Genomic DNA, 16,576 nt, shown 5'->3' with positions numbered 1-16,576 from the left:
AGGCAAGATACAGTAGATGGTATCGAGTACAGTATATACATATGAGATGAGTATGTAAACAAAGTGGCATAGTTAAAGTGGCTAGTGATACATGTATTACATAAGGATACAGTCGATGATATAGAGTACAGTATATACGTATGCATATGAGATGAATAATGTAGGGTAAGTAACATTATATAAGGTAGCATTGTTTAAAGTGGCTAGTGATATATTTACATCATTTCCCATCAATTCCCATTATTAAAGTGGCTGGAGTTGAGTCAGTGTCAGTGTGTTGGCAGCAGCCACTCAATGTTAGTGGTGGCTGTTTAACAGTCTGATGTCCTTGAGATAGAAGCTGTTTTTCAGTCTCTTGGTCCCAGCTTTGATGCACCTGTACTGACCTCGCCTTCTGGATGATAGCGGGGTGAACAGGCAGTGGCTCGGGTGGTTGATGTCCTTGATGATCTTTATGGCCTTCCTGTGACATCGGGTGGTGTAGGTGTCCTGGAGGGCAGGTAGTTTGCCCCCGGTGATGCGTTGTGCAGACCTCACTACCCTCTGGAGAGCCTTACGGTTGAGGGCGGAGCAGTTGCCGTACCAGGCGGTGTTACAGCCCGCCAGGATGCTCTCGATTGTGCATCTGTAGAAGTTTGTGAGTGCTTTTGGTGACAAGCCAAATTTCTTCAGCTTCCTGAGGTTGAAGAGGCGCTGCTGCGCCTTCTTCACAATGCTGTCTGTGTGAGTGGACCAATTCAGTTTGTCTGTGATGTGTATGCCGAGGAACTTAAAACTTGCTACCCTCTCCACTACTGTTCCATCGATGTGGATAGGGGGGTGTTCCCTCTGCTGTTTCCTGAAGTCCACAATCATCTCCTTAGTTTTGTTGACGTTGAGTGTGAGGTTATTTTCCTGACACCACACTCCGAGGGCCCTCACCTTCTCCCTGTAGGCCGTCTCGTCGTTGTTGGTAATCAAGCCTACCACTGTTGTGTCGTCCGCAAACTTGATGATTGAGTTGGAGGCGTGCGTGGCCACGCAGTCGTGGGTGAACAGGGAGTACAGGAGAGGGCTCAGAACGCACCCTTGTGGGGCCCCAGTGTTGAGGATCAGCGGGGAGGAGATGTTGTTGCCTACCCTCACCACCTGGGGGCGGCCCGTCAGGAAGTCCAGTACCCAGTTGCACAGGGCGGGGTCGAGACCCAGGGTCTCGAGCTTGATGACGAGCTTGGAGGGTACTATGGTGTTGAATGCCGAGCTGTAGTCAATGAACAGCATTCTCACATAGGTATTCCTCTTGTCCAGATGGGTTAGGGCGGTGTGCATTGTGGTTGAGATTGCATCGTCTGTGGACCTATTTGGGCGGTAAGCAAATTGGAGTGGGTCTAGGGTGTCAGGTAGGGTGGAGGTGATATGGTCCTTGACTAGTCTCTCAAAGCACTTCATGATGACGGAAGTGAGTGCTACGGGGCGGTAGTCGTTTAGCTCAGTTACCTTAGCTTTCTTGGGAACAGGAACAATGGTGGCCCTCTTGAAGCATGTGGGAACAGCAGACTGGTATAGGGATTGATTGAATATGTCCGTAAACACACCGGCCAGCTGGTCTGCGCATGCTCTGAGGGCGCGGCTGGGGATGCCGTCTGGGCCTGCAGCCTTGCGAGGGTTAACACATTTAAATGTCTTACTCACCTCGGCTGCAGTGAAGGAGAGACCGCATGTTTTCGTTGTGTCAGTGGCACTGTATTGTCCTCAAAGCGGGCAAAAAAGTTATTTAGTCTGCCTGGGAGCAGGACATCCTGGTCCGTGACTGGGCTGGATTTCTTCCTGTAGTCCGTGATTGACTGTAGACCCTGCCACATGCCTCTTGTGTCTGAGCCGTTGAATTGAGATTCTACTTTGTCTCTGTACTGACGCTTAGCTTGTTTGATAGCCTTGCGGAGGGAATAGCTGCACTGTTTGTATTCGGTCATGTTACCAGACACCTTGCCCTGATTAAAAGCAGTGGTTCGCGCTTTCAGTTTTACGCGAATGCTGCCATCAATCCACGGTTTCTGGTTAGGGAATGTTTTAATCGTTGCTATGGGAACGACATCTTCAACGCACGTTCTAATGAACTCGCACACCAAATCAGCGTATTCGTCAATGTTGTTGTCTGACGCAATACGAAACATGTCCCAGTCCACGTGGTGGAAGCAGTCTTGGAGTGTGGAGTCAGCTTGGTCGGACCAGCGTTGGACGGACCTCAGCGTGGGAGCCTCTTGTTTTAGTTTCTATCTGTAGGCAGGGATCAACAAAATGGAGTCGTGGTCAGCTTTTCCGAAAGGGGGGCGGGGCAGGGCCTTATATGCGTCGCGGAAGTTAGAGTAACAATGATCCAAGGTCTTTCCACCCCTGGTTGCGCAATCGATATGCTGATAAAATTTAGGGAGTCTTGTTTTCAGATTAGCCTTGTTAAAATCCCCAGCTACAATGAATGCAGCCTCCGGATAAATGGTTTCCAGTTTGCAAAGAGTCAAATAAAGTTCATTCAGAGCCATCGATGTGTCTGCTTGGGGGGGGATATATACGGCTGTGGGTGGGGATCATGATCCCGAGTTCCTGGAGTGCCATGTAAGGGTGAAGGAGATTGAGATGGCAAAAGTTAGAGCGGTCAATCAAATCTCCTATGTGGAGGAGATTAAAATAGTTGAAGAGATGGTAGTGGGCGCACCACAGCCTGTAGGAAATGTTTGTTGTCAGTCAAACTGTGTGTTAAAAACGTGGATTTTGTGGAATTCATTGCCACAGTTATAAACTGTATGGCTGAAGTCTCAAAGAAGTCAAAGAAACTGGACATTATTGTGGCAGTGGAAGAAAAGTGTTTGTGATTTAAGGATTCATTGCCACTGTATGGCTGAAGTCTCAAAGAAGTCAAAGAAACTGGACATTATTGTGGCAGTGGAAGAAAAGTGTTTGTGATTTAAGGATTTTACATCTGAATACTTGCAAGGCCGTACTGGCGCCAGAAGACGGCCCGCCCTTCCAGGCTCATCTTGAGCCTATGAGGGGCTCAGATCTGTGTTGTTTTTTTACAGAAAAGTTGTTTGATTTAGTTTTGACTAGTACTGTATATACTAAAGTTTGGACACACCTACTCATTCAAGGGTTTTTCTTTATTTTGACTATTTTCTGTATTGTAGAATAATAGGGAAGTCATTGAGAGAATGCCAAGAATGTGCAAAGCTGTCATCAAGGCAAAGGGTGGCTACTTTGAAGAATCTAAAATCTAACATATATATTGATTTGTTTAACACCTTTTTGGTTACTAGATGATTCCATATGTGTTATTTCATAGTTTTGATGTCTTCTCTAATATTCTTCAATGTAGAAAATAGAAAAAATAAAGAAAAACCCTTGAATGAGTAAGTGTGTTCGAACTTTTGACTGGTACTGTATATATAATGTTTTTGGTGTAGTTTGGTTGTTTGTTTTGTTTTTTGGGAATCCTGTTTCCATCCCACACAGTAGGTGGTGAGATGTACACTAAATTGTGCCAAAGTCAATATATCATAGAAGAAGAAGGAACCATTGTAACCATAAATGTTCCATAGGTAGAAAAGTATTTCCAGTCATCCTGATGATAGATTACATATTTAAGGAGGTGGGAATGTGAAATATGTGATGAGGAAGATGCAAGAAGCTGTGGGAGTTTTGGAAGATTGGTCTCTAACATGGGGGTTTAGGATGTCTGTGGCCAAGTCCTGCTTTATAGTCAGGGTATAGGTAGGGTGTCTGAGTTTAAGTATTTAGGTATGTGGTTTGATGAGAGGCTTTCGTGGAAGAGACATGTTAAGCATATTGAAATTAAGTGAAGAAAGGTGCTGATCCTCATGAGGGAAGTGGCAGGATATGATTGGGGGTCAGATAGACAATGTACAGTGCCTTGCGAAAGTATTCGGCCCCCTTGAACTTTGCGACCTTTTGCCACATTTCAGGCTTCAAACATAAAGATATAAAACTGTATTTTTTTGTGAAGAATCAACAACAAGTGGGACACAATCATGAAGTGGAACGACATTTATTGGATATTTCAAACTTTTTTAACAAATCAAAAACTGAAAAATTGGGCGTGCAAAATTATTCAGCCCCCTTAAGTTAATACTTTGTAGCGCCACCTTTTGCTGCGATTACAACTGTAAGTCGCTTGGGGTATGTCTCTATCAGTTTTGCACATCGAGAGACTGAAATGTTTTCCCATTCCTCCTTGCAAAACAGCTCGAGCTCAGTGAGGTTGGATGGAGAGCATTTGTGAACAGCAGTTTTCAGTTCTTTCCACAGATTCTCGATTGGATTCAGGTCTGGACTTTGACTTGGCCATTCTAACACCTGGATATGTTTATTTTTGAACCATTCCATTGTAGATTTTGCTTTATGTTTTGGATCATTGTCTTGTTGTAAGACAAATCTCCGTCCCAGTCTCAGGTCTTTTGCAGACTCCATCAGGTTCTTCCAGAATGGTCCTGTATTTGGCTCCATCCATCTTCCCATCAATTTTAACCTGCTGAAGAAAAGCAGGCCCAAACCATGATGCTGCCACCACCATGTTTGACAGTGTTCAGGGTGATGAGCTGTGTTGCTTTTACGCCAAACATAACGTTTTGCATTGTTGCCAAAAAAGTTCAATTTTGGTTTCATCTGACCAGAGCACCTTCTTCCACATGTTTGGTGTGTCTCCCAGGTGGCTTGTGGCAAACTTTAAACAACACTTTTTATGGATATCTTTAAGAAATGGCTTTCTTCTTGCCACTCTTCCATAAAGGCCAGATTTGTGCAATATACGACTGATTGTTGTCCTATGGACAGAGTCTCCCACCTCAGCTGTAGATCTCTGCAGTTCATCCAGAGTGATCATGGGCCTCTTGGCTGCATCTCTGATCAGTCTTCTCCTTGTATGAGCTGACAGTTTAGAGGGACGGCCAGGTCTTGGTAGATTTGCAGTGGTCTGATACTCCTTCCATTTCAATATTATCGCTTGCACAGTGCTCCTTGGGATGTTTAAAGCTTGGGAAATCTTTTTGTATCCAAATCCGGCTTTAAACTTCTTCACAACAGTATCTCGGACCTGCCTGGTGTGTTCCTTGTTCTTCATGATGCTCTCTGCGCTTTTAACGGACCTCTGAGACTATCACAGTGCAGGTGCATTTATACGGAGACTTGATTACACACAGGTGGATTGTATTTATCATCATTAGTCATTTAGGTCAACATTGGATCATTCAGAGATCCTCACTGAACTTCTGGAGAGAGTTTGCTGCACTGAAAGTAAAGGGGCTGAATAATTTTGCACGCCCAATTTTTCAGTTTTTGATTTGTTAAAAAAGTTTGAAATATCCAATAAATGTCGTTCCACTTCATGATTGTGTCCCACTTGTTGATTCTTCACAAAAAAATACAGTTTTATATCTTTATGTTTGAAGCCTGAAATGTGGCAAAAGGTCGCAAAGTTCAAGGGGGCCGAATACTTTCGCAATGCACTGTATATAGATAATCGGTTTTATTTGTTTTTAAGGATATCTACAGATGGTTAAAATGATCCAGTCAGTGGTAGGGTGGGGGCAGTGGTGTATATCCCAGATTTCAATGTTAGAGTATGTTAGCGGTTAACTGATTATGTGTCAGTGTATGCGGCCGAGTTGATGGCCATGATTATAGGTTTAAGATCGGTGGAGGAGGTGAAACCACTCCGTGGTGATCTGCTCTGACTTGCCTGCAGTTTGAGTAGTGTGAAGATGGGCAGGTCGGATAGGGGAGGCTTGTTTGTGGCGATGATGGTGCTGTTATTGAATTGGAGAGGATGGGAATGGTGGTAAGCTTTTGCTGGGTTCCTACCCATGTGGGTGTGGAGGGGTAATGAGAAGGCAGATGTGGTGGCTAATAGTGCTGTGATGAGAAAGGGGGTAGATATTCAGGTCCCGCTGGGCTGCAGGGAAGTCAAGTCCTTGATCTGGGCAAAATGGCTTGATCTTTGGCAAAGGGAGTGTGATGCTAGTAGTAAGGGGAGGCAATTACAGCATGCACCAGTCAGGAAAGGAAGATGTGGGGAGTATGGGATGTAGGACAGAGGAAGTTGTGTGGAGTAGACTACAGTTGGAGTTTTAATGCCACGTTGTGGATGATAGAGAGACAAGAAACAGGTATGTGTGATGAGTGTTTAGTGGAGGAAACGGTGGTGCAGGTGTTGATATTTTGTGGACTGTATGACGTAGATAGGGAGAGATTGTGTAAAAGGGTTACAGGCTGGCTGGGTTGCTGTAGTGGACGGAGGAAAGTGGTGTCTAGGGCTCTATTTCACTTTCTTAGAGGAACATGAATAATGAATATAATTTAATATAATATAGGTAGGCCGTGACTGGCCTCACACTCCAGTAATGTAGGTGGCAGTGTATGCTCCTTAAAAGGATGCGATCCGATCCGCCAACCCAATCCCAACGAAGAAGAATGATTTCCGGTAATGTTAGAGTATTTCCTGTGGTGGTCGAGAAAATAAACGACGGGTTTGTTTTGCTACCTAGAAGTCGATTTAATTTTTGTTAATATATTGATATTGTTGATCGGGCAATCATGTCTGGACGGGACGCCCTCAACATGAAGCAACCGCCGATCCAGTCCACGGCTGGTGCTGTGCCGATTCGAAATGAGAAAGGTGAGTTTCCCTGTAGCTAACGTTAGCTAAGGCAAGCTATCCTGGACTAGGTGGTAGCCGATGTCATGGTAGCAATAGATAGCTATCTAGCCATCCAAGTACACAACTTTGTATAACTTTGCTAGTTAATATCACGATATAATTGCATGCTGCATTTTCTTAATTGTACGGACAAACTTTTTGTCTGCGTCTACAGTAGATATAAAAATCACAATTCATGCCCTTACTCATGTTTCAATCCATCACAAAACCAAAACGACAGTATATACAACTTAACCTCACTAAATGTAACAGAGTAAGTAGAGCCATCTATGATAATGGACCGTTCATGGTAACCAAGTGTGCTCGCCTACTTTCGTCCCCAGGTGAGATTTCGATGGAGAAGGTGAAGGTGAAGCGCTATGTGTCGGGTAAACGTCCCGACTATGCTCCCATGGACTCCTCTGACGAGGAGGAGGAGGACTTCCAGTTTATAAAAAAGGCTAAGGATGCCGAGCCTGAGATGGAAATGGAGGAAGAGGTGGTGTCTGACCCCCGTCTCAAGCGTCTGCTAAACCGCGTCTCTGAGGATGCGGAGGAGAGGTGAAGATAATTCTCATTGATCCATCTTGTAAAACCAGTGGGATCCTGTGTTGGTTGTGATAGCTCCCAGTCCCATCTTCATTGAGCTGAACTGTATTTGTCAGTAGACACCCATAGTTGGGTGAAGGGTTGTTAAAACCTTTCTGCACATATTGTGGGTTATCAGGAATTTGAATACTATGAATGACTGACTGATTTTTATTGGGCTTTGATCTCTAAACCATTTAGGCCTAACTATTAGCCCTATTGGATGTTGAGTGCTGTGATGATTGTAAATGTTTCTCTCTCTCTCAGGTTGGCAAGACACAGACAGATCGCAGAGCCGGAGGTGGTTGAAGAGAGCAGTGAAGACTCCGACGAGGGAACCTGGCACCCAGAGAGAGCACCTGAAGAGAGCAGTGACGAAGAGGAGGAGGAAGAGGAAGAAGTGGACGATGAGGTGAGTGGCACAAGGATCTTCTTGGAAAGCTGGATCAGGCACCCCTTTTATTCATTAAGATTTTAAAGACAAAACAGATCTTAGAACAGCACTCCTACTCTGAGATGCTTTGTGAATACGGTCCCAGGTGTGTGATATGGAATGGTATACAAGATACCCTTTACGTAACACATTGACTTTGTTTTGTGTGTAGGAAATCGAGAGGCGGCGAGCGATGATGCGCCAGCGAGCGCAGGAGCGGAAGAACGAGGACATGCCGGAGATCATGGAGGTGGAGGAAGAAGGGAATTCGGGCGCGGAGAAGGAGGAGTCGGAGTCAGAGTACGAGGAGTACACGGACAGTGAAGATGAGGCTGAGCCGCGGCTAAAACCAGTCTTCATCCGCAAGTAAGGAGTCCTGCCATCCAAGCTCACTCCTGAACCATTATCAGGGCTTAATATAATTTATTTCATCGAATGTAATAACTTTATTTTTCTAAGGAAAACTTTGATCGTGGGCTTGGGATTAGACAATTCAAAACGGCCAAATTGACTGATTGACGTTAGGCTTATACGAGAAACAATTTTAATTTAAAACCCAGTACAAAACTGTTACCAGCTGTGCTGTTTTCTACTGCATGCATCAGTTTGTGTATACCTGCTGTCCTGTTAGTGAGAAAATTAGATTTTGATGTGTATCTCCTCAGGAAGGACCGAGTAACAGTGGCGGAGCGCGAGGCGGACGAGCTCAAACAGCGGGAGCTGGAGGCGGAGGCCAAGAAGCAGGTGGAGGAGCGGCGGCGCTACACCCTGAAGATCGTGGAGGAGGAGGCCAAGAAGGAGTTTGAGGAAAACCGCCGCACTCTGGCTGCTCTCGACTCCCTGGACACGGACGGGGAGAATGAGGAGGAGGAGTACGAGGCGTGGAAGGTCCGGGAGCTCAAGCGCATCAAGAGGGACCGGGAGGCCCGTGAAGCGTGAGTACAGTCAGACTTAAACATGAACCATGGTGTTCACTAGGCACAAAATGAATATAGATCTGAAACGGTCAAGTACTATCTTGAAACACTCGTTTTCATCTTTGAAACATTTTGCTACAGTGTGCCCTAAAGTGCTCCACGGTGGTACATTTAATTGTGCAGCACTTTAAACCATTCAAAACAATTTACAGGCAAATGCATAAGAGCGGAACATATTAAGACAGTCTTGAATGACAATGGAAGTAGACATCAGAAATACTTCACATAGGGCGTTGATTCACTTAACCATTGAAAGCTGGTGTTGTTCCCTCTCAAAGTAAAAAAGGCTAACGTCTTTGTTTTTATATTATTTGATTATCTGTATGATTATCTGTATGATTATCTGTATGAATGATCTGTACACTTGAAGTGTTTATACCCATGTTAATAATTACTGGTCCAGAGTTAATTATGTTGACACAGGTCTTTGCTGTCCATGTAACCCACTTGCCTTGTCGGATTTTCCAGAATGGAGAAAGAGAAGTCTGAGATTGAGAGGTTCCACAGCCTCACCGAGGAGGAGCGCAGGGCCGAGCTGCGGAATAATGGCAAACAGATCACAAACAAGGCCTCTAAGGGCAAATATAAGTTCCTCCAGAAGTACTACCACAGAGGAGCCTTCTTCATGGTGAGTTGTAGACACGGGGGTTCAGAGAACTCCGTACAGTGCATTCTTATAAGAAACACACCACCAGATGTTGCTGATGATTGATTGTTAGAATTGTAGGAGAAAGTGTAAGTATAGGAGTGAACTATCCCATGTTTGTTAGCCACTACATGTGTTAGATTGTTGTATGAGTGATTCTTAAAAGCAGTGTGTGCACTGTTGTAGAATATTCAGAGATGTGATTCAGGTATATAAAATATGTATGATCCTTCATTCATATAATTGAAACTTGGTAAACGTATTTTGTCCGACTAGCTCGTCTTGTCTTTGATGTTGGCTGAATGTGATCTGTTTCCAGGACGAAGAGGAGAATGTGTTCAAGAGAGACTTCAGTGCCCCCACTCTGGAGGACCACTTCAACAAAACCATCCTCCCCAAAGTCATGCAGGTCAGCTGGACTTCTTTCAAACATCATACTTTTGTAGCACATGTATTCCCCCTATGTTTATTTATTATAAATGTACACTATCGATGTAAACAGAAAATTCATACTGTTTTTGAACCCAGTGTATTGGCAACCCCTGTGTAAATTAATGTCTTTCATTTATAGTGGCTATACAGAATGTTTTGTTCTGGAGCTGCTCTTGAGACAATGTTCTCCTAAATGGACAGATATTATCCAGACATTACCTCAAAATAAGGATGTGTGTGGTTTCATAACAAATTATACAATTATATGAGCCATACAGCCAACAATCAATCCAAAATGTGATGTCAACAATTGGCAAATAAACGTCCACAGATAGTTCATCTTTAACAACCCCCTCATTTAATTCCAGGTCAAGAACTTTGGTCGCTCCGGACGCACTAAGTACACCCACCTGGTGGATCAGGACACCACATCGTTTGACTCAGCCTGGGCTCAGGAGAGCGCTCAGAACAGCAAGTTCTTTAAGCAGAAGGCTGCAGGAGTGAGAGATGTGTTTGACCGACCAACAGTGCAAAAGAGGAAGACCTGAATCTAAGTTGAGGGGGAAGAGAGACACACTTGGGGTGTGTTCATTGGGATGAAATGTTGCAGATGGAAATGAACTACACTTCACTGAAGTATATTCTATGGCCATACATTTACCTGCAATATCTTGAATGCACCAACCCTTTGAGCAAGGCCCTGGGTTTAGGGCTATGCCCTGATAATGTGTGGTGGATGCTTCATATTGATGTAATTTTGTACATTTTCAAAGTTGTGTAGCTATTTTGTTTTATCGCCATTGATCTGACATCTGTTAATTTCTTCTAACTTGGATATAAAGTGTACGTGATTAAAACATAACATTTTCATCCATTGGTTTTATTTCATTCCACATTTATTATAAATCAAAAACAGGTGCTTGCAAAAGTAATCCATTTTGAAGTATTGTTGAATATATATAAAGAGAAATGCCAATGTTTTATTTCAGTTGACAAAATATCTGATTTGAGCTATGGAATGGAGTCAATGAATACGGTCAGGCTAGGAAGCAGTCCAGTGTCCAATGCTGCTGCATAAAGTTGCTCTAGGGTCAGTTTCTCCTGGTCAGTTTGACAGGTCAATCAGAGCCTCTACCACATTGCCCATGTGTTCTCTCAGACTGCGCTCTGCCACTCCCCGGGAGATCTCCATCTCACCCATCTGTGGAAAGACAGTTAAGGCAGGACATTAGAATAATCAGAATGGGTAGTTGTATTGATAGAACACTTCAGACGGTCCCGGTCTATGAATGCATCTCTGAAGCAGAGTTTCTAATAACACCCCCTAGTAGAATATGGATGACTAGAGTTCCAGAGGACTAATTTGATTTAATGCTTTTGTGATGCAAAAGACTAACTTTAGATGATAGTTGTGACCCTGACACTTAAACAAGAAACATGTCTGGGGGGATACTTACAATGAGTTCTACATCCTCTTTCTTGATAGTGACTTTAGCCAGTTCCTTTTCCCTGAAATCATAACCCCATTCAAGTCATTAGTGTACTCATTCATTTCCAGATCAATGATTGTTGAATGAAAATCTGACAAAGTGACTCACCTATCTTGTTTAGCTTTCTGTTCTCTTGATCTCCTGTCTCCAATCACTGACATAGCCTGAAACAGGACATGCAGACATCAAATAGTCAAAGGGATCATATTGGTATGACAGCACTGACGAGTCAGTAACTAGAACTCCCAAAACAGGTTGGAAGAGTAAATTACGCAAGGCAGAAAAACATACAAGCAGTCATAGGCTAACGCTTGCTGAATAGACAGAAGCTCTACCCTTTCCTGTTCTGTTCAGGGCTGACTTGGTTAAACAGCACGTGCCAACGTGAAATGACGCGTTTGTATGTTGATTACGGTAACATTTTCACAACACATGGTTTGTGCAAATATGTTTTCATTCTTCACTGTACGCCGGTTAGGCCCGTTGTTAGCATACGCTAGCTAGCCTTCATGCTAACGTGGGCACCCATCGTCGCCCCGCGTGCTTGGCCCAGCCTCACCGTTTCAAGATCGGAGCTCGATATTTCCTTCTCCTCGGCATAATCGGTGACTCTCTCCAAATCGGCAGCCCCACTATCATGTTTCCGAGGCTTTTCTGCTGGTTTTCCAGTGCAGTTCTCCTCAGCTTCCAGGTCCAAATCCACATCTCCCTCTGCCGCCATGTTTGCTCCTGTAGAGCCGGAACGAAAAGAGAGTGGGTATCCGTTTACAAAACTATCGGAAAGCAAATTAAGAAGCACCGATGTCACATGGTTTCTAGTGTGAGTGCTAACCAAGTCCTTCGGACGTTCATACCCTCATTGCAGGTTACAAAAAGGTTAAGGTTAGGGTTATGTAAGAGTTGGGGTTATAGGGTAGGGTCGTCCCAAGGATCCCAGATAGCAAATATAGAAAAAAAAACGCAATCCATTATCAGCAATTTGTAAGCAAAAATTAAAATATTTTACATTGATATTCAGTTTTAATTTGTATTTTGTTAACTTCATATACGATTAGATTAACTAAATCTTCATCCTAAATTATGTTATAGTAGTTATGCTCATATTACTACAAATTATGCATATTCTAGCATGCCAGGCAAATATTTAATTTACCATGCAAGATTCATTTCTTGATATCCTTAAAGTGATACAGCCAGCAGTTTTGAAAGTAGCGCTCATCACCAGCCAAAACTGGTCTCTGAAAAGTGTGCAAGGTGATATGTTACATCCTGGAAAAGAAGAAATGTCATGCAATTACGGATTTGTAAGTGCTTAAAGTAACTGTCCAGTGTTTCCAGATTTCTATGATATATGACATATAATTAATTACAATACGAATGAAATAGTTTTCCTGCTCAAAAATTGTAATTAAGTATGTTAAAAATCAGCTTTTCTGTGTTGGAATGGTGTGGGCGTACCACAACAAGGTAATGGGATGGGTGTATACCGGTCATTATAGATATTCATGAGCGTAGACCACTGATTGGCCAGCTGGATGACATTATAGACTTTATTTTACTAGGCAAGTCTGTTAAGAACAAATTCTTATTTTCAATGACAGCCTAGGAACAGTGGGATTAACTGCCTTGTTCAGGGGCAGAACAACAGATATTTTTACCCTGTCAGCTCAGGCATTCAATCTTGCAACCTTTCGGTTACTAGTCCAACACTCTAACCACTAGGCTGGCTACCTGCTGCCCCACTCTATGAGGAAACATTTTTTAATTGGTCTGTTTGAGATACAAGTTTGAGATTAGATTTTTTTAAAGTGTTTTTTTTCTTCTCCAATTTATGCTTTGGCCACAAATACAAGTATAAAATGAGTCAAAACATTATTTGGGTATGAGTTAACAGAGCATTAACTTTCAAAAGTCAGATTTTCTCAGGACAGTTACTTTAAGATCCAGTTCAATCTCTTTAAAAAAATGTGATATCCAACTTCCAAGTGTCACTTGGCCAGATGGGCCAAATGCCAAATTATATTCTGACTGGATAGGTTGATGTATAGACTGCATGAGGTTGGATTAAAGGGTACTCTGCACACCTAGGCCTATTTCTGTCTTGCATAAGAGCTTTACAGTACTTTAATACTCGGAGTCCCAACAACCTGGCCAACCTCCTACGTTTCTCTCTTGATCCCCCCACAATAGTTTTCCCGCCTCATGTACACTACACTACACTTACCAATCAATCCAATTTATTTTAATCGGCTTAATCCTAAAAAGTAGAGAAACCTTCCTTGATCACATCTGAAGCCAAAATCTCTTTGACTGGCTCTCCCTCTCAGGGTGTTTGCCTTGTACATCATCCATGCCTGTCTGTTGGGGGAGATGTGTGGGATGATCGATGGGACCCAGAGAAATGGTGGTGCTGGGGCTTATTAATGAAAAACAGGAGGGTGATATGCATATACTAAACTTGAGTGTTTCCGGGCTTGTTAACTCTGTACTGCTGTCCCAGTACCCCTTTCATCCTGATTTATGATTGATCGTTGAGAGCCAGTGAACCTGGAGCTTCGTCGCCCCCCTCAGTGCCAGCTGCACCAGTCTGGGAAGTAATGTTGTGTCGCTGTCTCTGTACTCAGGTGAGAAACTGATGAACTCAGAACGAAACATTCAGGGAGTGAGCTTGGGCTTTTGCAAGCTGTGGGACTGGTGTTGGGGTCAATTCCATTTCAATTCAGTCAATGTAGTTTAAGTTTATTTCCTGAATTTATTTCATTTAAATGGAATTGAATCTAACTGGTGGGACTGCCTTCAAAATGGATGAGATTAGACTATCTACCTTTAATTCAATAACAAATAATACTTTATGAATTCTATCAAATTCTATAGTTTTTATGGATCGCATTCCCAGCCTGAGAAACAGTTAATGGTGTTTCAGACATTACCATCCTGGTAAACACAATGGAATGAATAGAATGTCTTATTGTGTCACCCCCCCCCCCCCCCCCTTCCCTTCCCCTGCCTGGTGGAATTTGTCCCACTGACTGCCTTCCTTCTCACCCAATTCAGATCCTGGCCATGCTCAGTAGTTCATCAACACCACACTATGATCCACTTCTTGATCTGTAATAGTTACTGTTGACCTAGACATATACAGTTACAGTACACTATAGGCAGGCAGGCAGGCAGGCCACTGTGATCATATTGTTATGAATCTTTAGAGTGAAATGGCCCATTTTACTGTTATACAATTCATGTCACATAGGCCTATACTGTATATTATTTTTGATAGAAAGTCTCATTGAATTCATTAATATATTAGTTTGAACTTTGCACTCATGGGTTGCTGAGCCACATAGAAAAGGCAGTCAAATACTGTTTATAATCTCCTAACCTGCAAAGCAGAAATATTATGTTTCATCCTTTCAAAAATGTTTGGGATTGTGGTGTAGATTATGTGTAGGAAGTTTGCCGTAATCTGCAGTTTCTGTGTAATCCAGAAAGCGTAAACTGGAAAATGGACTGTTATGTACACTCAATCAGTTATGTCACTGTTGATGAATGGATAAATTGTGTTGGCATGGGAATCCTCTGACTGACATGTGAGGCTTGCCTCTCTCTGGGTCATCGTCTTAGTTCTGTGTCTCTTCACTCTCAATGGACAGTAAGACTACAATGTTTATACATTCTTACACTTCAAACATATCTCTAAATAACTGGGCTCTAAAGAATCATAAGATTTTAAAAAATTTACACACAAAAAAAACTACAGTCAACTGTGTTTTTTGGAAAACATGTGTTTGGACTCATCCAACCGTTCTTCCAAAAGGCCTATTGAAACCATAGATTGAATGCTTCCACTCAAGCGTCGTTTGGCTCCTTTAATTTGCTTTTGTCTGCTCGCTTTGGCAGTGTCTCCTCTCCCACGAGGCAAAAGCAATTATCTGTCAGTGAAAGGGCCCCCAGGAATGCTGTGTAGTACCGAGGGCGACGGTGGTGGGCCGCCCTGACCGACTCTCGAGAGTAAACGGGAAAAAAACGAATTGAAACAGGGAGGGACAACTGTTTTTTCCGTTGTATATTTTTTTTAAACGTTTTGCTACAGTGTGCTTTAATGAATACAAGCCTGTTTATCTGAAGGGACTAATTGGTTCATGGAAGTTCACAGTGGAGTAATTTAGCCTACAGCAGATTAAAGATCTTCAAACCAGATTAAAGTTCTTAGTGATTCTACTCTGCTGCGATTTCATCAGTTAATGTTGATTCTTGGAGAATAGTATTTGTTCATTGTCACTGTAAGGAATTCATTGGTAGTCACTATTGTGCTTTTTAGGGCAATGATTGTGAGTGTTGATGGTTTTGTGATCTCAGACTATAGCTATGATTGCATGACAACCAGCTGGGATGAAGGAAAACAAATAGTACCACTGTTACATTTGAAGAAGAAAAACAGTCCTCACCGTGTCACATTTAGCATATTGATCAACATCTATACACAATACCCCATAATGACAAAGTGAAAACAGGTTTTTTGGAAATGTTTGCAAAATTGTATATATATATAAAAACTTGAAATACCTTATTTACATAAGTATTCAGACCCTTTGCCATGAGACTCGAAATTGAGCTCAGGTGCATCCTGTTTCCACAGATCTGGGGAAGGGTACCAAAAAAATTCTGCAGCACTAAAGGTTCCCAAGGACACAGTGGCCTCCATCATTCGTAAATGGTGGAAGTTTGGAACCACCAAGACTCTTCTTAGAGCTGGCCACCCATCCAAACTGAGCAATCAGGGGGGAAGGCCTTGGTCAGTGAGGTGACCAAGAACCCGATGGTCACTCTGACAAAGCTCAAGAGTGCCTCTGTGGAGATGGGAGAACCTTCCAGAAGGTCAACCATCTCTGCAGCACTCCACCAATCAGGCCTTCATGGTAGAGTGGCCAGACGGAAGCCACTCCTCAGTAAAAGGCACATGACAGCCCACTTGGAGTTTGCCAAAAGGCACCTAAAGACTCCCAGACCACGAGAAACAAGATTCTCTGGTCTGAAGAACCCAAGATCGAACTCTTTGGCCTGAATGCCAAGCGTCACGTCTGGAGGAAACCTGGCACCATCCCTAAGGTGAAGCATGGTCAAATCAAATCAAAGTTTATTTGTCACGTGCGCCGAATACAACCTTACAGTAAATTGCTTACTTACAGGCTCTAACCAACAGTGCCAACAAGGTATTAGGGGAACAATAGGTAAGTAAAGAAATAAAAACAACAGTAAAAAAGACAGTGAAAAATAACAGTAGCGAGGCTATATATATACCGGCACCGGTTAGTCGGGCTGATTGAG

The 16,576-nt window shown here is 43.0% G+C and overlaps 2 protein-coding genes across 2 annotated transcripts; one reads left to right on the top strand and one right to left on the bottom strand.

Moving 5' to 3' along the window:
- The first annotated feature begins 6,462 nt into the window (after positions 1-6,462).
- Positions 6,463-10,631, top strand: LOC139385113 (microfibrillar-associated protein 1-like). Its single transcript, XM_071130179.1, has 8 exons — positions 6,463-6,664; positions 7,030-7,246; positions 7,541-7,685; positions 7,879-8,072; positions 8,372-8,641; positions 9,152-9,311; positions 9,649-9,738; positions 10,130-10,631. The coding sequence occupies exons 1-8, from the start codon at positions 6,583-6,585 to the stop codon at positions 10,307-10,309; spliced, it is 1,338 nt and encodes a 445-aa protein (XP_070986280.1). The 5' UTR covers positions 6,463-6,582; the 3' UTR covers positions 10,310-10,631.
- LOC139385114 (huntingtin-interacting protein K-like) lies at positions 10,621-11,993 on the bottom strand. The gene is made up of 4 exons (XM_071130180.1): positions 11,811-11,993; positions 11,360-11,415; positions 11,219-11,270; positions 10,621-10,962 (listed from the first exon to the last, which is right to left on the bottom strand). Exons 1-4 carry the CDS (start codon positions 11,970-11,972, stop codon positions 10,867-10,869), a joined length of 366 nt encoding a protein of 121 aa, XP_070986281.1. The 5' UTR covers positions 11,973-11,993; the 3' UTR covers positions 10,621-10,866.
- Between the last annotated feature and the right edge of the window lie 4,583 nt (positions 11,994-16,576).

This window comes from Oncorhynchus clarkii, chromosome 26 (assembly GCF_045791955.1).
Source record: "Oncorhynchus clarkii lewisi isolate Uvic-CL-2024 chromosome 26, UVic_Ocla_1.0, whole genome shotgun sequence".
In the NCBI taxonomy this organism is placed as follows: domain Eukaryota; kingdom Metazoa; phylum Chordata; class Actinopteri; order Salmoniformes; family Salmonidae; genus Oncorhynchus; species Oncorhynchus clarkii.
The sequence above is the reverse complement of the archived record's forward strand: the minus strand, read 5'-3'. Positions and strand labels throughout refer to the sequence as shown.